Genomic DNA, 25,292 nt, shown 5'->3' on the forward strand with positions numbered 1-25,292 from the left:
AAGGGCAAAATACTATCACCCCTGGCAGATGCTGACAAGCCTCTGAGATTTATGGGGATCCATCATAAAAATGTGCCTCACACTCAGCATTTTATCTAGACTGCCTTTTTGAGCCTTCTAAATTTAACACAAGAGAAGGGGAAAGAAAGAGGCTGGGGTGTTAATAGGAATAAGCACAGTTTCCCTCCCTGCCCTCCTTGCATGTCCCTTTTCCCCCCTCTTCTGAGATCCAGCGGTGATCTTACAGGGGTAGGGCGGGGATGGGGTCTCAGGGCATCAGTGATTAGACTCAGAAAAATACTATGGTCTTCCTGATGAATTTGGGAGACCATAAGATTGCACTCTAAATGGAGCTATAATTACAATTAATAAAACTGGGTTTGCCATAATACATGTTGGAATCAGAGGTTAAGTTGGCTGCATATTATGAATATTGACATTCCTTGGAAAGTTGATTATGTACAGTTTCTGGATTTGTAAAACATTTAACTCTTATGTTTTCAGCATTCATTTCTGGTACATAAATCTTCAGGGTGAAAGGCAGGCAGGCAGGCAGGCAGGCTGACACGGCTTGTCCACCTTTTAAAGTTATAGACCAGAGAATGTTTCATCTGTAAGTGCAATTTCAGAAAAAATAAATGAAAACAATATGATACTTTTTTTGCTAAAACAATGCATTAGAAACTATCCTATAAAATAGATTGTTGTTATAAGATTATTCCATGGTTTGGTACAGGAACAGATATATCTTAAACCTGAATTTTTGTAAGAGGCAATTTTAATAATCTCTTAATTAAAGCAGAAAATCTGTATAGCCAAAACTACGCGAATTTATTTAATTCTTGACAGGACTAACATTTTGCCTTAAGGATAATTAATTGCAGATTTCAAGAAAAGGATCGTTTATCTTTTTCATTATCTCTTTCTCAAAATCTAGGTGAAATGCAATGTAATGATGCAATCTTAAGCATATAATATACAAATAAATTGCACTGAAACCAAACTGCTAAGGAATCATGGTTATGTACAGAAGCATGTACAGAATGCATTTTAAATATTTCTTCTATCAGTACCCTGTAATCTTAACAATCTAGAACCTGAAGAGCCAGTTTGGAATTGAATACACAGAATTATTAGAAATACAAAAAAAACACTTCACTTTTGGCCTGTATACCTGTGTAAATTAAGGATCACATGTTTGACACCCCACAGTAACAAAAATGTGCTTTACTTGCAAATTATTGAATTCCTGTGCCGGAACTGTGAGCTTTCTATGAGGATGTGCAGGCTCTGGATACCAGCAGCAGAAGCAGGAGGTAGAAAGCTGGGTACCTTGGAAGCCTCAAAAGGTTGTGTACAGGTGTCATTAGCTTTGTCTGGAGTCTAAGTGCAGGATGATCTGCCTGTGGGGAGGCAGTGCCACTGTCTGACAGAGGGACTCTAGGGAAAGGAAAGGAAGCAGTACCTTCTCAGCAGCGTCCCAATGGCAGAGGGATCCTGCTGTGCCCACTTGGTGAGATAAGCATTCACATATCCTTCAAAAAGTGGCATATGCAAGAAAGGGTTTCTTACTATTTGGCAATGGAGCTGCACCTTGATGAAATGCTCTTTTTATTTTGTCATTTGGATATGTGCTTTACTGTATCTTTCCGGGTTTTAAAGGCAGAAGGGTCGGAGGGAGGAATTTATATCCTACAGGAAGTCTCTCCTCCAGATGTTAACACTCCTGCTGCTTCTATTTTTTTTTTTTTTTGTTTTTTAGCATTTCTTGGCAGAGAATTGACACTTGAATGTTAATGGGTGTATAGGTGTCATTGAAGAAATATGTTTCTTTTCCTAACAAACAGATAATTGATGTGATGTGATGTACAATTATTGGAGTGATGTAGCTACTGTTTTTGAAATGGAATTTTTTGGTATTCAGGTTAGTTAGTGGGTTTGCTAAATAATATGCCTTCAAAATCTTCCCACAAATAGCCTGACACTCTAGTTCTAAAGGACAGATGGGAAACTTGTGGCCTTCCAGATGTTTCACCCTACAACTGCCATCAGCCCTAGCTCTATACCTAGTGGTGAGGAATGATGGGAATTGTAGGCCAAAACATCTGGCAGGCCATCCCAGGTTTAGGTCATGCCTTAAGGCCTTTGCTCTTTCCTTCCTCCAAGCAATGCATCTGAAAAATATCAGATGCCAGTACAAATATAGAAGCTTCATTTTCATAGATGCTTTTTAAAATTATGGCCATTTGATCAATGACTTAATTATGTTAGGGAAGAAATAAATGGTTCAGCAAACTTCTTTAACTAAAATTAATTATACATTTCTAGTTTTATTACAAATGGTAAGATATATTTCATGCAGGCTGAAGCAGAAAATGTTGATGGATGAATGATGATATTACTGTCAACAAATGTATTTACTTAGCTTTCTTCAATATCTTCAATGATTCAAAGTAATTTTACATCTTTAAAATGGTTAAAAGTGTGTACAATTCAAGAAAAAAGTAGCTTTTGGCAACTGGTGAAACTATTTACTGTCAAAATGTAAATATGAAATCAGAGAGTTTTAGGAGCACAAAGTTAATAGTTATGCTATCATGACTTATTTTTCTTTTAAAATAGTACTAGTATTATTAATATGCAGTTAATATGAATGCAATGAAGTTTCATATATTTTAGTAATGGTAAGTTAACTCTGCCATTAATCCTCTTACTGATTTCCGTCCAAAAGTCCAATTTAGAGTGCAAACCTATGCATGTTTATCTAGGAAACAGTCCTACAATTCTCAGCATACTCCATTAAGCATGGCCGGCTGACAAATGCTGGGAGCGGTACTATTTATTCCTATCAAAATATTAATAGGATCACACTCTAATGGCATTTTACTGGTATGTTCCTTTTGAACTTTCTTTATGTAGCATTATAAGATAGTCAGCCTAGCTTTATGCCAGAAATACATGCTTAGACCCACAGAATTCCTACAACTTTTAGCTTTCCCTAGGCAAGCCGTTCTTCTGCATGGGATTTTACCCTTACCGTATTTTTTCTTGCTTTTTAAGAAGCCTCCCACTTCATAACAAAATGTGATTAATAAGGGCTTGCACAGCTTGGGACAGAAATATTTAGGGACTTCAGGCTGCACCTCTTCCAACTGCAATGCATCTCGATGCTGTGTTCTGCAATGGGGACCTTTCTCTATGCAGTATTTCTGAGGGAGGTTTAGAGAGCAGCAAGAAGGAAGAAAGCTTATTCTACTGAGGCCCACCTGGTGCCAACCTTGTCCTCTTTCCAGAGCCAGATGAAGGCTGCCCTTAATGCCAAGGGCTTTAAAGATATACATCGCTATTGAAGGGCTGGCAGGGTTTAGCAATCCTGGGTGTTTACAAGCTTACTCTTCATTGTATGTTGCTTTAGAGGTTTTACATTTGTTATGAAGTGTTTGTGTTTTGGCAACATGTTATGGCATGTTACTGTATTACGTTTATGAATTGATGAGAACTTTCACTACAGGACAATGTAGAAATGAAACAAATAATAATAAATCAGAGAGGTTATTGTAAGTCCATCCAGGGAAAAAAATCTTCCCAGTGTGAAATTGTTTATGTGTATTATTCTCCAATTCAGTTCTACTTTTAGAAAAGCTGAGACAATAGTTAATGAAATGCAATAATTATTTTATCTGTCCAGGAAAGCTGACATGGCATGAAAAAAAAGATTAAAATATTCCTGTGTCAAAATTTCCAACTGGGCTTCTGAATACATACTTCTCAAGTGTCTGTTTCTAAAGTACCTATAATACAAGAATTCATTGGCCTACAGAAAATCTATCATAATAGTTACGGCAGAAAGAGTCTAGTGATAAAAAGTGGCCTCATGTCAATAGCTTGTTAGTAAAATGATGCTTTCCTGGTGCTATTCAGGATTTAAATTTTCAGAGTAGGATCCAAGGATGCCCTGATCTGAGTAGAAGCTTTTGGGTCACAATTCCCCCCCACACACACACTGCCATTTCTCCCCTTTTTGCTACTCTCTCTACCACATTCTATGCCAATAGCATATTGCAAAAGATTCTTGATACATTTTTCAGGAGTCTGTAGAGTCCCTGGTTGTGTATGGGGCCTCATGCTGTATTTATATTGATGGCTATAATTCCTTGTCAGTGTTTAAGAATGCGGCTTTCAAAGCCACACCTTCCCTTTTAAGCTGGTACCTGGACTGAGTAAATTTGCTAGGAACATTCCTAGGCTCATTCCCTGAAGTCCTGTCCATTTGGACCTAATACTATCTGAGCCCCTTGAAACACACTTCACATGAAGCTTCTGTCCAACTTGGGCCTTTGTTTCTTGAACTCTGTGTTGTTAAGAACTTGCTATACTTAGGATAGAATGTGATTTCTAGTTTGCAAAGGATTGCACATCTTCATCATGGATGATCCATATTTACCAGGTGTTTTGGACTAATCCTGACCCTTGGACTTTTCTAGGTCTGCAGCTTGGTAGCGTGGACATTTACTGTCATGTGCCGTCAAGTCATTTCTGATGTATGACGTGACTTAGGGATGACTTAGGCATGTGTTACAACTTCTACATGAAAGGCTTCCAAAATGTCCTAACCATTACATCCCTGCTTACTGTTCAGCACAGACATACCAAGATGTGACCCATGGTTGTCAGATTGTCTGCATATGTGGTATTCCTTGAACTTGCTTTGTCTTATATTTGGTAGGCCTTGACTCCTGCAACAGAAGTTCCAACAAATGTTTCAAGGCTGGTATAAAGCTTTGCCTATGTGGGCTTCTTTAGGTTCTTTTCTAGAGACCTTTGATTGTCTGGAAAAGTTAACCTAAGCAATCTTTCAGATCCTGCTCTTTATTCTTACTGATAAAAATTATAATGAAGAACCCCAGTTGTCTGGATCTTTGACATGAATTGCTGTGGAATTGCTTATAGAACCTATAGCTTATAGTTCATTGTCACCAGCTATATGATTTCTGAAAACTGTAACCATTAAGCTTTTACCATGTAATTAGCTGCAATAATGGTCTCACTGATACGGAGTTTCCTATGTCAGAGTGACAGAATGTGTGCTTGACGGGTTGTCCCATAACATACGCCAGATGATTATTTGTGATGGTTTGCTATTATGACTACACTTCAACATCGCAAAAAGCTAGAATTCAACAACCTGTAGGTTAAACATACTATGTGTTGGCCTATGTGAACCAGCTCACTACCTGCCAGGATGTTCTTTATAAAGTTCTTTATATACAGAGCAAAGCTATACAATGTAAATAATTATAGTCACATATTCTTAGTAATGCTAAAGTCAAACCAGTTCTTAACTATAAGGTAGAAGGTTGAAGCTTCTAACCCTTTTAATTATGACTTCACCTTGCTGCTGTTTGGATCCAGCATTATTCAAAAACACTTACTAGACATTTATGTATTTTAAAAATGTGGAAAAGTTTCTTTCTACAGTTTGCTGGGCGGACATCCACTCATACAACCAAGCCTATATTTGCTTTCTGTCTGAGGAAACTTAGATTATGCCAAATATATGAAACCAAGATGACACTGAAGTTGGCATCAGGGAAGTGTTGTTAGTCATAGTCATAGATTTTCAGTACCATTTAATCATGTTCGTATCAATATAGAAGTACAGTGGTACCTTGGTTCATGAACACAATTCGTTCCAGATTCTGGTTGCGACCCGAATTGCTCACGAACCAAATCAAATTCCCCATAAGGTTCAGTGTAAATAAGGTGAATCCGTTCTGACCCCTACAAATGTGGTCGCGAGCCAATTTTGGTCACAAGCCAAGTCAAATTTCCCCATAAGGTTCAATGTAAATAAGGTTAATCCATTCTGTAAACTTTTTTTTTTAATCACAAAAATTTGAAACGAAGTAACAAAGAATAACAAAGTACAGTACAGTGGAGAACACTGACTTAGGTGGGGGGGAGGTTATTGTTTGGAGGGAGAGTCCCCCTCCATAAGGACATCTGGGAGATCTCCTTCAGGGGTTTCCTCTCTTCTTTGTCTCTCAGCTGCAGGGTCAATTTTGGTGAAAAATCTGCATGTTCTGGTCACCTTCATTACCACTCTGCACATTCTTTTTACCACTATGCTTGCTTTGCACTTTCTTTGAATCCATTATTGAATAATAATTTACAGTACTGTATGTGCTAAAAAGCACACAAAAAAGCTTCACAGCAAGTGACCACAGGTCTGTCTGCGACTGCGAGCAAGGAGGCTGGCCACGATCATGATCATATGTTTGTGTGGGAACATGGCTGTGATCGTGGTCATCACCTGATGTGGAGTTCGCAAATGGAGGAAAAAATTTTCCGAAATTTTTGTTCGTGAACTGATTTGGTTGTGAACTGAGGCATTCGTGAACCGAGGTACCACAGTATAGTTAGACAGAAGTAGTGTTTCATTTGTCTAGAAATCCTGGAAGGAAATATTTTCAATAGTTAACATATTTGATGTTTCAAAACTGTTTGTAGGATTATTTATTTATTTATTTGGAACTTTTGTATGTCATTCCATTCGCGTAAGCCTCAGGACGGCTTCCAACATCATACAAATAAATACATATAAAATCTGGATGCATCCTGACTAAGTATTTTAAAACCAATAAATAATATCAACAATTATTAAAATATCATTTAAATAAAAAGGTCTTGGCTTGGTGCCGAAAAACAAATAACAATGGCACCAGGTGGACCTCTTTGGGGAGCGCATTCCATAAGTGGGGCACCACCGCAGAGAAAGCCCTCCTCTGGTTACTCACCCTCCTAATATCTTTCATGGAGGCTTCCCAGAGAAGGGCCTCTGCCGCCGATCTCAAGGGGCGGGAGGGCAAATATGGAAGCAGGCATTCCTTTAGGTATCCAGGTCCCAAGCCATTAAGGGCTTTGTAGGTGATAACCAGCACCTTGAATTGGGCCCAGACTTCGATGGGGAGTCAGTGAAGCTGGTAGAGGACTGGGGTTATATGAGAATAATGCCCAGTCCCCATCACCAACCTGGCAGCTCTATTTTGTACCATCTGAAGATTTGAATAAAGTGCTATGTCTATGACTTTTCTGCTATTTTTTAGAATGCATTGTTTATTTGTGAATGATGTTTACCTCTGTACATATCTTGCTGAAAAGTTATTTTAAACTAAACTGGGAATTCTCTGGATCCAGCAAGCACTACTGGACAATGTACTATTTAAATAGATGAAGATAGAAAGATGGAGTCATTGTTTCTCATACAGTACACATCAGGTTCTTGTATCCCACCATTATTTCCCATGAACAGAGCTTTGCAGGTTTTTGAAGTAGTTTTTTGAAGTTCCTTGAAAAACTTCTTCTACCAGAGATGAAAGAAAAGCAGAAAAATGATTGCACACACTACAGAAAACAATGCTTCTATTACATCATGTTGAACTTTGTATCTTCAGCTACAAATTAGAAACCACAAATATTTCTCTCATAATGTAGGGGGTGGCACTGTTTCTCCTCAGGCTGACTCCATGTTGCATCATAAAATTCAGACATTGCTATTTTTCAAAACCATAATTTTGTGTGTTTCAAATTATAGTCTTTTGGATAAAACATTATGGACATGATTCATTCAATGTTAAGCACATCTAAATCCCTTGGAATTCAGTGAGAGAGGTTTAAGCATCAATTTAAGACATTTCAATTCAAGTAAAAGGGATGAAGTATTGCTTAATTTTGATTGGATTGCACTCTACCCATTTAGTGTAAATGCCTGTATGTTATATGTAACAGCTCTTAATTTTGTTGACTCATTTCTGTAGTTTGGAAGCCCTTTCTCATCCTAAGCATCAGAATTACATTTTTCTGTGGTAGGGGGTTGTTACAGCAACATCATTCCCTGCTGTTTATGTTTCATCATCATGAGCAACTGTCATGGCATTGCAGAGGGCTTTTTCTTTAACTATTTCTGTTCATGTTTGCTTCTGTTTTTCTTCTTTTAACATTCTCTTTAAAGACATGGAGCAACTGAATCAAATTGCAATGCCTTATTTAAGGCGTAATCCTGTGCTGGGGTTTGCTGATTGTTAGAGAAGTTTTTTCTCTCTTGAAACATGCATTGCACTGCACACTTAATCTCTCAAATGAATTTCATTAGAAAAGTTCATTTCTCTACCAGCAACCACTTGCTGGCCGAGGAACATATTGGAGAAGAACATGATGTTACATGAAAGAAGCAGGGTGAAGGGAAAACATGGACCCCCATCTTGCTAAGGTTATTTGTGATGATCTCAGAGTTTAAATTTGTCACAGTTACTTTCTTCATTGGTTTCAGTGGGACATATTAACAACTAAATTTAGCTTGGTTTAGCTTGTTTATTTCTTTAGAAACAAAAGCACGAATAGAAACCTATGATGGGTTCCAGGCAAGTCTAAATCCAGATCCTGGCATTGCTGATTTCCATAGCTATATAATTTCAAAGTGTGGGTAAAATGTTCTTAAAACTCCCTAATCTTTAATTACAATACATGGAGAAAGGCTGAGGCATCACAATTGTCACTCTTCTGTATAAATACAACAGAGTTATTCTGATTTTGTAAGCTTTTAGATGGTTGTGTATATTTTCAAGTTATTTTTTATCACATACATTATTTTTATCTTCCAGTTGTAGATTCCATCCCTTAGCAACTGTATATGCTTTTAAAAGCTATATACATTTGCAGGGTTTAACCTTTACTTCTGTGGGAGCTTTTTGGCATGTACGTTATAAGATTCAGAAGTGGGAGGAGAGCTGATCTGTTTTTTGTACATGGATTTGGGTGATTTAAACTTTCCCTTACTTTTAATGGAATTCTGACTGGGGCTACATAAATGTTTCCAGCTTGATTGATTTCTTGATTATGAGTCAGAAAGCCTGGGTCTCAGTATCTCATGTAGACCCATAAGTATGAGCTTTTGGACTATAGTCCTTCCAATGTTTTTCCAGTCTTGTCTGTATTTTTCCAGGTGGAAAGCCCAAGATAGCAGCATTCTTCCAGCCCTTGGGATTCGTGAACAGTGGTAAGGCCCTGTGGCATAGCTCTGTCTCTGATTATGTACTTTTGCTGAATGTTAAGTAAATGAGATAAAGAATGTAGAAAGAAGATGGTCCCTGGGGAAAAATATAAAGAGAAACGTTGAGGTTTCTAGTCTCTTGACGTACATGAGGATGTTCTAAGAAGCGTTCTTCCTCGTTTCCCAAAGCACCTTGCTTTGCCTGTCCTCCTTTTTCCTTGAATTGATACACAAGGTGCAGTCTGTGTTATTGCATAAATAGTACAATCCCTGTTCTGTCGTTCCCCCATAAGAGACTTTGAGTAGAATGTAAAGAATTGTTTGACTTATTCCACATGCCCAAGGAGAGTTCAGGTGAATGCTTTCCAAACGGTATATTTTCCCCTGTACCTGATACCTCAACAGGACCCATTCAACCATCTGGTTTTGTTTAGGTCATGGTAGTGGCTGTCAGTATAATCCTCATCTTCACCATCACCCCCCCCCCCCCGAAGCTGCTCTTCATCTCCAAAGCAGTGGAGCAGTTGGGTCACCAAAGGAAAGTGTTAGGACCTACATTCCAATAAGTAACTGCTGAATCTTGCCTTCCCAGTAATACCTTCTTCTGAACTTTTCCCATTATATCCAAGTGCTGTTAAATAGAAAGTGCAAAATAATTGACTGCCTGAACAGGATTGCAAAGAAAGGGCTAGTCATCAGTATGTACTGAGAGGAATTGAAGAGCTGTCGCTCAGCAGTAGCAAACTCTGGAGCAATGCCTGTAACTTTTTCCTGCTTCTTGTGATGTCAGTTTAAACCACAATACAGCAGAGACAATTGGATCAGTATCTGATTCATGTGGTCAGTGTCAGGAGCAGTTATCAGGTTATCGGGTACCATGGATAAGTGAAAGTGTTCTTTGATAAGTAATAGCAATTTTGCAAGGCTAAACTATCTTTCAACAGCTCCAGGTTTTTTAAATTGGTGCTTGTATTTCAAGGAACAGTGACACAATGACACGGACTATACCAAGAAGTTGGAGTATGAGGGTACATGAGATGAATGCACAGAAGTATTACACCTGCACAAACATACACTAACCATAGGGAAGCATAGAATTAACAGTACAAGAATATCAGTATAAGGATAGACTATTTCAAAGCCTACTAATGAAGTCCTGCAGCATAGGTCACACTGACAGGGGGATAAATCACAAAAGCTGGAACTAAACTTGCATACCTGCAACAGGTGAAATGGAAAAGATGGACCGAAGATGAGGTGTTTTTGGTGGACTAATGTCACTGGTAGAAAGTGGTGATAAAACCCACTAACAAATCAATAGTCAAAACATGGATCATGTCCAGGAGTAAAGTATAAAAGAAAGGGGAATAAACTAGTTGGCATATTTCCAGGAAAATCAGGCTTGTCTGAGCTTGAAGAATTTCCTGGCCACTTCTGATCTTATGATCAGCAGTGGGCCAAGTTGGGTTGGAGGGTTTCCACAGACATCACATTTTCACATTAAAACAATGCTAAGGAAATTTGTGTGTCCTCAAGTTCACAACCTGCAAATAGGCCTATGAAGCTGAGAGAGGCTTTACTTAGATCCTTATAGCTTGCATTCCTTCACTTATGGTCTACTTCCCACAGTGTTTCATGCTGAGGCAAGTGGTAAATGAAAACACAGCATTTAAAGTGAAACCATGGCCTGCATATGTGTAGTGTTTAAAATTGTGTTTTAAATGTTCTGCACTATTTAGAAATGTGGCCCAGTTTACTCTTTTAATAATTGACAGGCAATAAGCATTATTAATAGAAAGCTGGCCAATTTTCCACAACTTGCAGTAGATCCACATGATTTTCAGCTTCTGGTTTATACATTTTGGCTGGTTTTATGCCTGTAGATTGTGTTAGATCCACATGTTGTGCTAATTTTTTCTCCATGTCATAATTACTCTGATATATAATGCAGAGAGTAATGTTAATCCACCATGATACAGAGAAATAGTATGTCTCTACTTTTTTCCCTGGATCTCTTATTTGATTTTGCTATCGGTGACCATGGAATCTTCCTGGACTGACTCTCTAGGCTGGGAATTGCAGGCACAGTAAAACGGTGGTCCCAGTCCTATGCATGGTTAATTTTAAATAAATGGCATCTGGGGACATCCATTGGTCCCTTTGTCAGTTGTGCTGTGGGGTTGCATTCTTTCCCCCCATGCTTAGGGGGGCGATGTGTCTATAGTATGCTGATATTACTATTCTACTTCCCCTCGTCATCTGAATCAGATGATGATGATTACATCACATTACACTTCTATACTGCCCATAGTGGGAGTTCTCTGGGAAGTTCACCATATTTAAACCAATCATCCAGCTTGCTTAACTTCCAAGATTAGGCAGGCTCAGGCACTTAAGGGTGTACAGAAGCTCAGGCCAAGCAGTTGCTGGATTGGTGTCCTGAGGCGGCAATAGGTTGAATGAGGAGCAATAAACTTTGACTGAACCCTGACAGAGCACGGGCCCTGTGAGTGAGTGGTCCTGAGGTCTGTGTGCTGGGTAGGCTCTCTGTTCTGGCTGGGGTTGTATTCTCCACCAAAGATCAGGGATACAGTCTGAGAGTATGCCTTGTGCCTGGCATAAAGGACCCTTTCCTAGCTGGGTGCCAGTGTGCCAGCTACAGCCGTTCCTGGACAGAAAAATCTCATTTCTCTGCAGTGACCGCTCATACATGGGATTGCTCTTGGTACAAAATGTGGCAAACTTTTGTAGGACCAGCCTCCAGCCACAGGTGCTCACTCCTTCTCTCCTGTGTACCCACCCACTCAACCACCCACCCACTCAACCCTCTTGCAAACTGCATGCTCATAGACACTTGTATGCACACCTTTCTCCTCCTCCTCAGCACCCCATCTCTGCTAGTTGACTCCCTGCCCCAGTTGTGCCATACTGCACTCCCAAATTCTCTACCTCCTGCACCACTTCACAGCCCCTCCATAGTGCCCAAACAGGGCTCTCCAACCCTCCTCCTGGTAGTTTACCAGCCAGTGGCGAGGAAGGTCTCCCCTTCTGTTCTAAGGTTCTGGACATGCTGCAAGAAAGCACACTAGTCCAGATTCTAGCCATCCCGCCACCTTATGACCACAAAGAGTTTCTTGTCTTATTTATGAAATACATTTCTGAACACCCCTTTACTCAAGGCATGTGGCCTCAGAAGCATGTACACCCTGGCTGAACATATACCTTGGATGAGTTGGGAATTTGTAGAAAGGTACTGCCATAACAGGCACAAGCCAAGTTGGCTTGCCTGATTAATGAAAATAATTTATTTTGCATTTTTGGTCTCTTTATAATCTTCTAATATCAGTGGGTTCCAATTTCTTCTCTTGTAGCATTCCCACAACTACATGCTATGTTGTTTACTGTGGCAGTAGCATACAATACCTTGCAAAAGCATTTATTCACACACACGCTGTTGTCCTCTCCACATTTTGTTGTGTTATAACCTGGCATTGAAATTGAATTATCATTGCTACTACTTGATGTACACTAGATACGCAACACTGTGAATATTTTAATTGTGCAATATAAGTAAGCAAACCAAACTGGTGCTTGTTGGTTGCATGAGTATTTGTTCCCTTTGTTGTGATTTGTTTTGTGAAACTGTCCAGAGCCTATAAATGGAGCCATATATAAAAAACTAAATAAATAAATAAAGCCTAAATAAAGCAACCCTCTGTCCCCAGAAGTCACATATTTATTTATTAGGTGTATAGCTCATCTTTTTTTTCTTTTTTAAAGAACTCAAAGTGGTGTGCATCATTCTCCTCCACCTGCTCTCAGTTGTATCCCCACAACAACAACCCTGTGAGGTAGGTTGGGCAGAAAGTCAGTAACTGACCCAAAGTCACCCAGGTGGCTCCATGACTGAGTGAGGACTAGTCCCAGTCCCATGCTCTAAATCATGTTGCCTCACATACTGTCCTTGAATGGAGCCCACCTGTGTGCAGTTCCAATGCACATGATCTCAGATCAAATCCTGTTTCTGGAAGACCCCAGAGCTTGTTGGAGAGCATAGCTAGACAAACATATCTAGACAGCTCCATGAGCACCAAGGAATTGTCAAAACAACTCTGGGATAAAGTTTTGCAAAATCAGCACTCAGGCTCGGCTTATTAAAAATAAATAAAAATCCCAAACTATGAACATACCCTGGAACACCAGTAAACCCATTATCACAAAATGAAAAGAATATGGCTGAAGCACAACTTTGCTGACTTCAGGGAGTGTAGTGAAAAGAAAGCCATTACTGAAACAAACCCGTATCAGAGTCTGTTTGGAGTTGGCAGAAAGGCACTTGGGAGACACAGCAAATGTGTGGTGAAATGTTCTTTGGCTGAACGAAATCACATTGAACTTTTCGGCATGCTGTAAAATGCTGTGTATGGTACAAAGCTAACAGTGTTTGGTGTCCTGTCCCCACAGTTAAGCATGGCAGTAGCAGCAGCATATTTGTGGGGATGCTATTCCTCAGCAGGGACTGGGAAAGTGGTCAAGGCTCAGGGCCAGGTGATGGATCCAAAAACAGGGCAATTCTGAATGAAAACCAGATTCAGCCTGCAGTAGACCTGAGACAAGGATAGAGGTTCACTTTCTAGAAGGACAATACCCTGAACACAAAGCCAAAGCAATGCCACAGTGGTCAAAGCACAAGAATCTGAATGTCTTCAAATGGCCCAGACTTCAATCCAGTTGAGAATCTGTTGAAAGACTTGAAAACTGGGGTTCACCAAGGGTCTCTGACAGAGGTGGAACACTTTACGTGGAAGAATGAGCCAACATTGCAGGATCCAGATGCACAAGGTTGCAGACTTACCCAAGAAGGTTCACATTTGCAGTTGCTGCCAGGTGTGCTTGTACCAACTTTCGGGTCAGGGGGATGCATACGTAATTTATCAATAGAGCCCGTTTGCTTTGTGCAACAGTGAAAATAGTTTACACCTTCACAGTGTTCATTTCTTGTGTATATGAATTGGTAACAAAGACGATACAATCCCTTTCAGTTCCAGGCTGTAACACTACAAAAAGTTACACAGGGACCCTTAAAGGGAGTGCACTATGCAAAAAAATGGGAAGAGATACAGTGCCTTGCAGAAGTTGCTTGGAAGGTGTATCTCTTCCCCATCGTGTGCTGTACGCCCGAGGCATTCGCTGTCTCAGAAGCTTGTTATCAGATGTATATTTTCTTTATATGTTTGTATTGAATGGCAGAGCTTGAAGGCTTCACTGGACATCTGTTGTAATGGGATATTTCATGCCTTTGCAGCACTGTGCTACAAAGGCTGTATAACTCAAGATAAACAAGAAGAGGCAAGATACTGGTATGTTAAGCCCAGGGGTATACTTCTTTTTCTCAGTATCTTGGATTGCAGAAGATAAACTGTCTTTTAAGATAGAACTGATTAGGGACAAAACAATGTAGTTAAGTAAGTCATCGCTTTTCTATAACAAGGCATGGGGCATCTGAATGTGTTTTTAATGTGTTTATTTGCCATGGCTTAGGGAATGAGATGAAGTTCCCGATTCAAATCGTCCCTGTGTTATGAAAACACTAGGCAGGTTTAAACAAGCAACATTCTTAATAATACAGGGATAGTAAGATTACCAAAACATTAAATGGTACATTCTTATTTTTTCAACAATATTTGGAATATATTAAAATGGACAGAACTTATGTCATATTAGATATAATGATTTACATTATGTGTAAATCTAAAAATCAAGTCATCAAGTCATCAAGCAAGTTATTTCTAAATATGCTCTATTCTACCTGTAGACCTCTTCCTTATGCTTGCTGCTGCTTTTTTCGGTGATAAAGAAGTGCCAGAGATGCCTTTGCTTGCTTTCCTCTTGTGGCTTGTAGGGGGAATAGTTCCTTGTTGCTGCTCACCAGGACCTACGGCCCAGCAAGGGATGGAATTCCAGCATATGAAGCAGCACCTTGCTTGTGTTGCCCTCTGGGCTAAAGTTCAGACAGTTTCGGTTTACCATAGTAATGTGGAGAGCAGTGCAACAAGAGCAGTGATGGCTTGTCCTACATGAGTTTATGATTCCAAAATTAACAGAAACAGCATAAGAAGAAGTGATGCTGAATGGGCTCTATGCTTCTAAAATAATGATAGATTTTATGCTTGGGTGTTTACTAACAGGCAGACTGCAAATTACGAGCTTTTGGTGAAGACTGGGACTATCTCTTTCTTCTGTATGAGATACGTTGTTCAGCTTAAAGCTTTTTAATGTTATTTAATTGAAAGAAAATATTGGAATACTAGTATTTACTCCTGAGTTAGGGTTGGGCTGTGTGTGTATGCGGAAAGAATGTATCAGATGTTTGTCTGCAATGCAATGAACTAGGGAACACTTACAGCCTCTTTTTGACAGGGCAGGGCTAAGCTGAGTCTCTGCATTGCATACCAAAAGCAGTAATATAATGTCTTCTGACAACAAGAGAAAAAATCCTGAATATTTGTCCAGAAAACAATGCCAACATTACATTGTTGAAGGAACAATGGTTTGCGTGTTTGTCTTTACTTTCAGGTAACCATTTAAAAAGCCATAGATTGGAGCCAAGATCTGCCTTCCGTGAGAAGCCTCCACTGATGGGAGAGCTCTCAACTAATTTTTGGGGATCCCCTGAACCCCACACCACAGCTAATCCCATTCACCAGAGTCTCCTGATTCCTTGTAGAATTTTCCAGGTGGCTGCCACAGGAAGGAAGAGGTGGGAGAGTCCACTTCGGTTGGCTCAGTTGATTCAGCATAAATCTGGTTCCACCCCATTAGTTCTATTATGCAGCTTTGTGCTGGATAAAATCCAATTGTAGAAAATGGCTATCTCTTTTTTCCATTATTCAGAATTTTATGATGTAATGATCCGTGGCCAAAAAATAATTCAGATGCATTACCGGTTACATTGCAGAGACTAATTGTTCCTCTTATATCTGCTCTTTGCAACAGTATCTTTTCTACAAACATGGTTTTTTTTTCTGATCTAGTAGTTTCCTTTTTCTGTATCACTTTAAGCTGGCTTCTGTGTCCCAATTAAAAGCAATTTTCCATGCTCTTAACAGACTAAGTTGCATGGTCTGGTCTAATGGCACACGTGAATTAATAGCAGTTTATTAAAAATTAAAGCAAAAACCTTAATTTTTTCATATGTTCTTCCTCCGACAGCAAGGTATTTCATTCATCCTAACAACCAAAGTGTGTTGATTGGTTGAATGATTTAATGTGCTGCTGCCACAATAGACATTCAATAAGCAGAATTAAATTGCATAGTAGAAAATACAATGATACACTCTAAGGAAAGATCACAGGGAACCTGATATCCATATAAGTTCTTAACACAGCAATTAAAATCTTTTCCCCCTTGTTTTGCTAAGGTCTTACAAAGAATAAAGGGATGGCATATGAATTCTACAGATATATTACAATCGCATTCATTTGTACAAATTTCTACTTTCACTTTATGAAGAGGCATGATGCACTTCAGGGATCATTCACAAATTCACACAATTTCACACATTTTAACTTGCTTGGGCATTGTTTTCAGTATTGAACAGACCACTTGCGGGGAAACAGCTTTCAAGCACTGATTGCTGAGGCTCTGTCTATTTAAAGTATCTGGCAAATCTTCTGGCCTTGAAGAACTCTGTTAGATTTCACATGAGTTCTATAATTCCATGTGTTCATTAAATCTAGGCTACAATTTTCAAATTACTTGGAACTGGCTTAGTTCTCCAAATATTGCATTGTTCACATTATGCGGCCAGTTAAACGCTGACTGGTGCAATGTATGAACAGATTCTTTGTCCAAGCTGGCTCTGGGTGCGGGGGAATTCACTGTGCATTTCAACTACGTCCTGTTGCCTATAAGTTGTCTTCCTATTGTTCTGTCATGCATCCGGACTGATGACCAGTCATATTCAGAATAGCTTTGATTGCATGAATCAGTGATCTTAGAATTGCCTCTGCTTGATATGTAATAGAAATCAGAGTGGATTATAGCATTACACAGCTGTAGAAAACGCTTTCATATTTGATGTGCTTTATGTACGGATTAATTTGGCAGTTTTGTTTCCTCCTCCACTGACTTCTTCCTGTTCCAAGATGAAGTGGGTGATTTTTTATCAAGAATGCTTTTGGGGGGGGGGGGGGACTTATGTATCCATAGCTTTCTGTGCTTGCAAGAGGAATAGCCAGCTAATTTAGACCCTGGAATTAATAATCTTATGGCCTACTCCCTGCTTTAGACAATAACAAAGGAATTTGGCAACTCATTGGAGTTTCTGAACATGCACAACAGTTCAATTTTTCAACACACTTAACTCATTCTGGCAGCTACCACGACTAGAGGTGAATTGTTGTTTTGCTTCCATTGTCCTGATTACTCAGGAAGAAGCACCATCTTGTTGTAGAAAGGGATGACTTAACTACAGCAAGTTTTCTTAAAACAGGAAAGAGAGGATGCTGCAGTGGCATGCTTCAGACCCACTGGGCTCTGACATGACACGGTGACCCAGGTGCTGATGTTTGGCTGCTATTCTCACTCACCTGCCATATTCTAGATGGTCATTTTTGCCTCCCTGGGCTGTGTGTGCTAGACTTCAGTCCCAAAGCCAAGCCTGGCTATAGCATGACTGTCACGGTATAAACATGGAAAAAATGTCCTAGAAAATCTTCATATCCTGCCTTTTCATAATATCTTTCTTAAACTGGCAAACCATATGATGAAGGCAATATATGGCATTGCTTAAACCTGTCACTTTCCAGTTGGTGCCATTCCATCCTATTTCTACATCAGTCTGCAATTTTTTCTTCTCTTTTATTTATTTTTATTTATTTAGGAAGCTTCTATGCCGCCCCATTCGCCGAAGCCTCGGGGCGGCTCACAACAATAACGGCTCTTTAAATCTATGTTCCTCTAAAACAAATCTTTGACATATATTTTGATGGACTTTTGCACTGTTTCAGACCATCGGAGAAACATATAAGCAAGGTAAATTGCTAATCTGCACGTTAGTCTGGTTGTGTTGATTACCCTGGTTCATATCAGAATTCACAAAAATCAAATTCCAAGCATCCATTATTATCACCATTTTAAAATACGGTTTTCTTCTGAGACTGCTATTGGAGCTTTGTAGTTCATCTTTTGATTCTTCAGTACTAAAGGAAGATAGATTTTCAAGTGGTTACCCAGGATTTCATCAGCATTTATTTTTTTAAAGGGGACATTCTCCATCAGAATCTTAAAATTTTAGTTTAAAGTTTGTAAATATCAATGAGCATGTTAAAAATATGGTCAAAGTTGTGATTTGTTTTATTTGGTTCTCATTTCTTTCCTGTCATGCTAACCTTTCCAAAAATTTTGACAGAAGGATATAAATTGTGGGTTGGTCCTGTTCATAAAATTTCATACGTACATGTATCATTTGTTTCTAATTCTCAAAGTAACTGTATCTTTTGAAAGCCTTACTATTGTATAATTCTTTCTCAAGTTACAAACCCAATTCAAACCCACAAGATCAGGGATTAAGCTCATGTACCACGGTACATATGTCATCCTTTGTAATCTTCTCTTGTGAAATTGTTCCTAGCCTTTATTCGGCATTTAAATACAGTTGTATACCACTGGATTTGCTTTGGTTGTTTCTGAACTTGGTACTTTCAAGACACAGCAATAAGTCTTTCACTAATATTCAGATGGTTTATTCATATGAGTATTTTTGTATCCCTTCACCTTTATTGTAAATGTATTTCATTGCCTGCATTTTAAACCAATTCCATGGGTTGGTTCTAAAATGTATGTGCCATAATAAAATCTACAGAATTAGCATGCTTGGTTTTAATTCATACTTTCCAGAGCTTTGGCTATGGGGTAGTTAGAAATTACTGTTACTATTACACTGTATCAGCATTAATTCTGCCAGAACACTGGTGGTTTTGTTGTTTCTGCCAGGCTATAGTAAATGGTGTGTGTTTTGAAATGGGTCTTTCTCTACAAGGCATCCCAGTTCTTAATAATTTTCAAACTTCCAGTCTTGGTAAACTCTCTCTCTCTCTCTCTCTCTCTCTCTCTCTCTCTCTCTCTCTCTCTCTCTCTCTCTCATTCTGTGTGTGTGTGTGTGTGTGTTAGCAAAAGAGTGCATAATTTTCACCATGGCCACATTCATAGGTTACTCACTGAGATTTCCAGGCCTAACACAATATGCGCGGGTCATTGTTCAGCTATTTATGTGACTTAGTAGAGTGAACCTCTGGCTGCTTTTTTTCTCAGAGCAGGTCTCAGTCACATTGTTTCTCTTACTAAGTACTGACATGGTATTAAATTACCCAGTATTTGCAGCATTCCAGCATTCATGCTACTGTGTCATGTATAAAAAAGAGCAACCAAAAAAGCCAGATTATTTCTCTGACACCTGCCAGAGGCAAGTGTAGCAGTTTTTGCTTTGTATGGCACACTCTGCTTTGAAGAGAGACAGTGTATCAGCCTTTTAGGGAAAAACTGGACCATGTTCACTGAGCCTTTTCATGTAACAATACAAGGTAGCTTAATCAAAGTTAGCAAGCTAGAATGGTTTGGTTCGTGGGTGGCAAAAGGCCTGAATTTATCCTGAAACAGATCCTGAGGTGCAGAATACAGATGTGAGACTTAAATGGCACAGAAATAAAAGTAGAAATGCTCTGCTTTCAATATAAACTCTTTTCTCATGTTACATGGAATGGAAGGAAAGGCAGGAAGCAGGATAATGCATAATCCTGCTTCTTCTCCCATGCAGGCACTTGTCTCTTTGCACAGAAGCTTCACAGGCAGACATTGCTCCCCAAAATTAGGAATCCCAGAAAAGCAGGGCTCCAAAAGATAGCCAGAGAGCTCATGCCCATGCAGGAATTCATACACAGATTTTAGGTAGAATCATTTGGAACCTTTTGTAGTGCTGGGCTGAACAAATAAACAAGAGACAGCTCCTTCATTTTTATTTACTTTAGTTACTTAAAATTATTTTTAGGCCTCATTTAAGGAAAGAACTATACCAATACATATAAAAACATAAAATTCCATTAAAAAGAGATACTGAATAACGACAACAGCCAAAACATTATGAATAGGCCACCATAGACTGATGGGTCACCAACCCATCCAACTTTCCTGGAGACCTGCCAGAAGGACCCCTTCCTTGGAAGGGCAAGGAATCTGCCTTTTGACCAACCAATGCATGTTGGCTCAAGGATCTCATTCAGCTGTCCACTCCGACTGCATGATCCTGGTCAGTGAACCGCACTGATGTGTATGTGAAGCTGGGATGTGTTATCCCAGTGTTTTTCCTTGTGTTCTTTCATTGAATTGCATGAGTCATTTTTGTGGCCATTTCCACAATTCAGAGTGATAGAAGTGAGATTCTATTGTTCTGGTTTTGAAAAATGCTCAAGAGTTTCAGAGAGATGTAAGCCTCTTGATTTTATATTACATCTTTCTTTCTACCAGTCACCCCATTTTTGTTTTAAAGAAGTTTTATCTTTTGACATCAAATGTGGGAGCCCCTTGGTAATTCTTAGCCTATAAAACTCCCATGCAGCATCCATAAAATTGTAACATGTAAAAAATGCTTGTAAAAAATAGTATAGCTTAATTTACAGAAGTGCCTCTATTTGAAAAATAAATACATGAAGGCTAATTACACACTGTTGTGGAGAGTTTTTGAATTGGAAAATAGTCATTCATAGTGTTGCAGTTCTATATGCCCAGGGTGCAGAATCTTCCTGAAGGGAGGCCAAGGCAGATGACCAGATGCAAGCCAGATGCAGGCCAGATGAGAGTGAATTGGCCAACCCATTTTAGCTTTTCTCAGTGTTGGAGTGTACCCTAGGCTCTGCGGTAAATGCTGTTGCCAGGAAGTGTGGCAGAGTTACTAGCTTTCCACATACCCAGGCAGGAGTATGTGAAGCCACTCTGCTGGCATGCAGAAGAGCATTTACTCTTTCAGGTACAGCACATTCCTTCTCATACTGCTATCTCCAATTTCAGATAAGAGATAATCTGTAGGAATTCCCTTCAGAGTTTTCTCTTGGACTTGGGGAACAAGCTGTGCCCTCTGGAGGAATCCCAGATGTTATACTGTGGAGCCCAGTAGTCCATAATAGACCTACAGGCAGGGGGTTCTGCATCCTTGCTAACAAACCTAACTTGGAGTAAGTTCATTCTAACTAAATGGGACTTATTTCTGAATACAAATATATAGAACTGAGTTCTAAGTTGTTGTTGTTATTATTATTATTATAACATTTCTATGCCGCCCCTTTCCAAAGCCTCAGGGCGGCTTACAACACAATAAGATACATTGAAATACAATAGAACATAATAAATTACCAATAAATACAAAAATATAAAAAATACACTGTGTATATAAAAAATACACTGAAGTTTTCTTCAGGGCATTGTTTTATGCTCACTGCCAGAACAATAAGCATGAAACTAAAGAGCATTGCCCCCCCCACACCCCCGGTGTGTGTGTTTCAACAGTTTATAAATTTGGAATCCTTTCATTACAGGAAAAGGTACCAAGTATACTTTTTAAAATGCTTTGAGCAAGAATTTGAAAAAGGAACTATCACATGAATTAGATTAGGCTAATTTCTCATGACTGCTTGAGTTAACATTACCTAGTAAGTGAAAGTTCTTTGGTACAAAGATGTCAGTGGGAGATTCAAATGTGGATTTTCCTATCTATTTTATACAAACATGGTAACTAAAGAGTATTCCATGGTGGTTGCTGAATTTGTATGTACTCAGTAGGAAACTGTTAAAATATTCTTGCAGTGTCTCAAGGAAAGATTATGTAAACAATGAAATGATAGGCAAATATGTATTGTATCAGTCTCAGCAATTTCTGTTTTTATTAACTCTTCCTTTGGAGACATGGATCAAAGTTTTCACTATGTTTTTGATGATCACTTTATTTTCTGTTCACCTCTTTTTTCACAGGTGCAGAATCCCAGACTTAGTTTTCCTATCTAGCCCTCCTGAATTTATATCAAAGCCCTCAGCATTTTCCAAGATGGCCAGATGGCCTTCTCTAACCCACTCCCTTTTTCCTAATCATTGGTAGTTTCCTGTTTATCTAAGGGGTTTTCTACCATTCTAAATGTTGAAATGCCTCCATTGAGGGTTTAGTTACTGGCAATAAGAGTATTATGCTAAAATATGCAGGTATATTTGGCACTACCCCTTTTGCCTTGGCCTCCACTAGCATGCAGCTTCCAAACGTTTCTTCACATTTAACTTTTGTGCTGAAAGGGACTGAACATCCATAGTTTATTTAAACATCTCCAGTGATGCTACTAGGATCAAACTGTACGTGTTCTGTGTCAGGGTTGCGTGGGACAAGCATAATCCGTCTATCTCTAACTTCAGAGATGTTTTCATTCTACTCGTACTTGTGAAGCCCAACAAACAGTCTAAAGTGTGATGAGAGTGGTTTAAACACATGATTGCTGTATTCTGAAACATACTCTCTTCAGAGCACAGAATATATGTCAAACTACTTTTAGCATACTTAAGATTAAAGCAGACATTAGTCTGTTCCTTGATTCTTATCCACTGTAAGTTCAAGAGACCCAATCTGGTGAGGAATTGGCTTTAATATCTCTTCCACTCTGCAATTATGGATCTTATCCAGCTCAGGGACCTGCTTCTGCAACTTATATTGCAAAATAGTTGTCCACAAACAAACAAACAGATTGTAATAACAACAGCATTACAGTCTTTATGTCTCCTTCTTCGACAACTATTGAAGTCTGGGCCCAATTTATGGTGCTGGTAATGACCTATAAGGCCCTAAACAGCTTGGGTCAGGGGTCCTCAAACTTTTTCAACAGGAGGCCAGTTGACAGGTGCCAGTGGTGTGTGTGGGCCGCCAAGCCGGTGCTGGCAGGGGGGGCATGGGCTGGTGAGGGGGTGGGGTGCACACACAAGGCAGGGGCAGGGGGACACACAGGGCGAGGTGCTGGCTTGCTCGCAAGGAGATAATTTTCTCCAAGCAAGTCCAAGGCGCCAGCTTGCTCTGGGGTGGGCAGGTTAAATGGACATGGCCGGCCGCATCTGGCCCGTGGCCCTTAGTTTGAGCACCCATGGCTTGGGTCCTGGATACCTGAAGGAGTGCCTTCTTCCCCATGTGCCTCCCTGCCCCTTGAGATCTGAGGCAGAGGTCTTTTATCAGGAGCCCTCTTTGTAGGAAATTCAGGGGGTAGTTGGTGGTGCCCCATCTTTGGAACATGCTCCTGCGGGAGATTCACCTGGTGCCGTTGCTTTATTCTTTTCGGTGTCAAGCAAAGACCTTTTTATTTCCCCAATATTTTAAAAGTTAATTAGTTTTATCTTTGATTTTATCATTATTTATCAGATGCAGTGTGTTGTTTGTTGTATATGGTTGCCTTGTTGTTTGGTTTTTTGTTTTTTGTAAGCCGTTTTTTGGTTTTTGTAAGACTTTAATATTGGACAGCATATAAAAACTTTACATCAAAATAAAAATAAACTATGCCTCCTCAGCTCAAGATTTTTCAGCAACATTCATTTAAAGCAAAATTTGAAATGATTTGCTCATGATAAACTTTACATGAATGTTAAGAAAAGTTAAAATACTTTAATGAAAAACATTCCCAGAGGGATGTATCTAAGAAACCTCTTAGTTACAATGGATATGCCGTTACCCACAGGCACTGCATTAGCAAATCTGATCAGTTCTGTATGCATGAGCAGGTGACCCTGCAAAATATAGTGCCTGAGCAAATAGCAATCATAGAAATCTATTACAGTATCACATTACTTGCTGTAATTTATTTCAGTTTGTGACTCTTCAAATCAACATGTATAACTGAAACACTTCCTATTTGACAACTGTTGTAAATAATACACACATGTTAATCATAAAGTATAGCTGCTGAAGAATGCTTTACATAATTAATAATGTGAGTAAAATTAAACTTTAATTAAAACTGATTTCTGTTACACAGATATGCTTATACATCATAAAATAAACCAATCCCATACCTTAAAAATGTTTCAACTTATATATGACCGCTCACCAATGAAAGAAGAGGATACAAATTTGCATAATACTTGCATATGCAAATACATGGGGGGCACTATTTGTATGCTGAGAAGCCTCACATAGAACAGAGTCCTGTTTTACCTATTAGCATGAATATAGGTAGGAATGTGTGATTCATATATGAGTATTTCTGCATTATGCATTATTCATGCTCGAAGTGCAAAAACTATGCATATAGCAGGGATGGCCTTAATGAGGATATGAGAGAAACTGTAGGTACTGGGACTGTGCCCCAGTATTAGAGGATGGATACTTCAGACTCTGAATCTGAACTGGAGGAAGAGGCAAGCTTGGAATGCTTAGCTGGATTGCCAAGGTCAACAAGATGCAAGATAAGCCAAGCAACTGGTGAGAACCAGGGCACCTCTGGTTCCAGGAGACATGATGGAACAGGGTGGGTCAGAGTGGGAGGGGTGTAACTTAATCAGTCCAGTCTTTGGACATCTGATCAAACAAACAGAGCAGTTGAAGGCCAGTCTGGTATCATTGGTTAGAGGGCTGGAATGGGAATGTGGAAGATCCTTGCATGACTGCCAAGCTCACTAGTTGACATTGGGCCTGTCTTGAACTCTTAGCCTAATCCACTTCCCAGAGTAGTTGGGAAGATAAAATGGAGGGGAGGCAGGTTATGTAAGCAACCCTGGGCTCCTCGCAAGAGGAAAAAAGACAGTTTATAAAGGCAATAGGATGCTGCTGCTGAATGGATGTGCTCCTACTGTTCCCTCCCTCGAGTCCTGGAAAGTTAACTGCAAGGATTCCAGGGTCCAGGGAATTTTCAGCACATAGAGGCATCCCTGTCTGAAACATTCTAAAAAGATGGACAGCAAGACCTGAGAAATTGGTGATGGTGTAAAATGTATGAACCTACAATCCCTTCAGACACACTTTGCTCCCACTTCGTCCATTGATATAAGTAAGGAACAGCCCACATCCTCATGCTGGCACAAATGCTGGGAAAGCAATGGAGGTGATTAGTTCTACATTGTGTGGGTCTCCTCTACAGCACAACCAATTTAAACTATGAGAGCAACGCTATTCTTGAATAAGGTGAGCTGTTTAATTTTGCTCTTTGTGTAACTTCAAGACAGCACGTACAA

General features: G+C 39.5%; 1 protein-coding gene across 7 annotated transcripts in view; it reads left to right on the forward strand.

The window, feature by feature from the left end:
• MAGI2 (membrane associated guanylate kinase, WW and PDZ domain containing 2) overlaps positions 1-25,292 on the forward strand; it is a 708,373-nt gene that overhangs the window by 64,364 nt on the left and 618,717 nt on the right. For 5 of the 7 annotated variants that reach the window (XM_044423188.1, XM_044423195.1, XM_044423191.1 and 2 more), the window contains exon 2: positions 9,002-9,055. The exons of the other annotated variants lie outside the window; for them this stretch is intronic. In XM_044423188.1, coding sequence (XP_044279123.1) covers positions 9,002-9,055 — 54 coding nt within the window. The remainder of the gene's footprint in view (positions 1-9,001; positions 9,056-25,292) is intronic. 7 annotated transcript variants of the gene reach the window in all.

Source organism: Varanus komodoensis, unplaced genomic scaffold (assembly GCF_004798865.1).
Source record: "Varanus komodoensis strain SLA01 unplaced genomic scaffold, ASM479886v1 scaffold13_3, whole genome shotgun sequence".
Taxonomy (NCBI): Eukaryota; Metazoa; Chordata; class Lepidosauria; order Squamata; family Varanidae; genus Varanus; species Varanus komodoensis.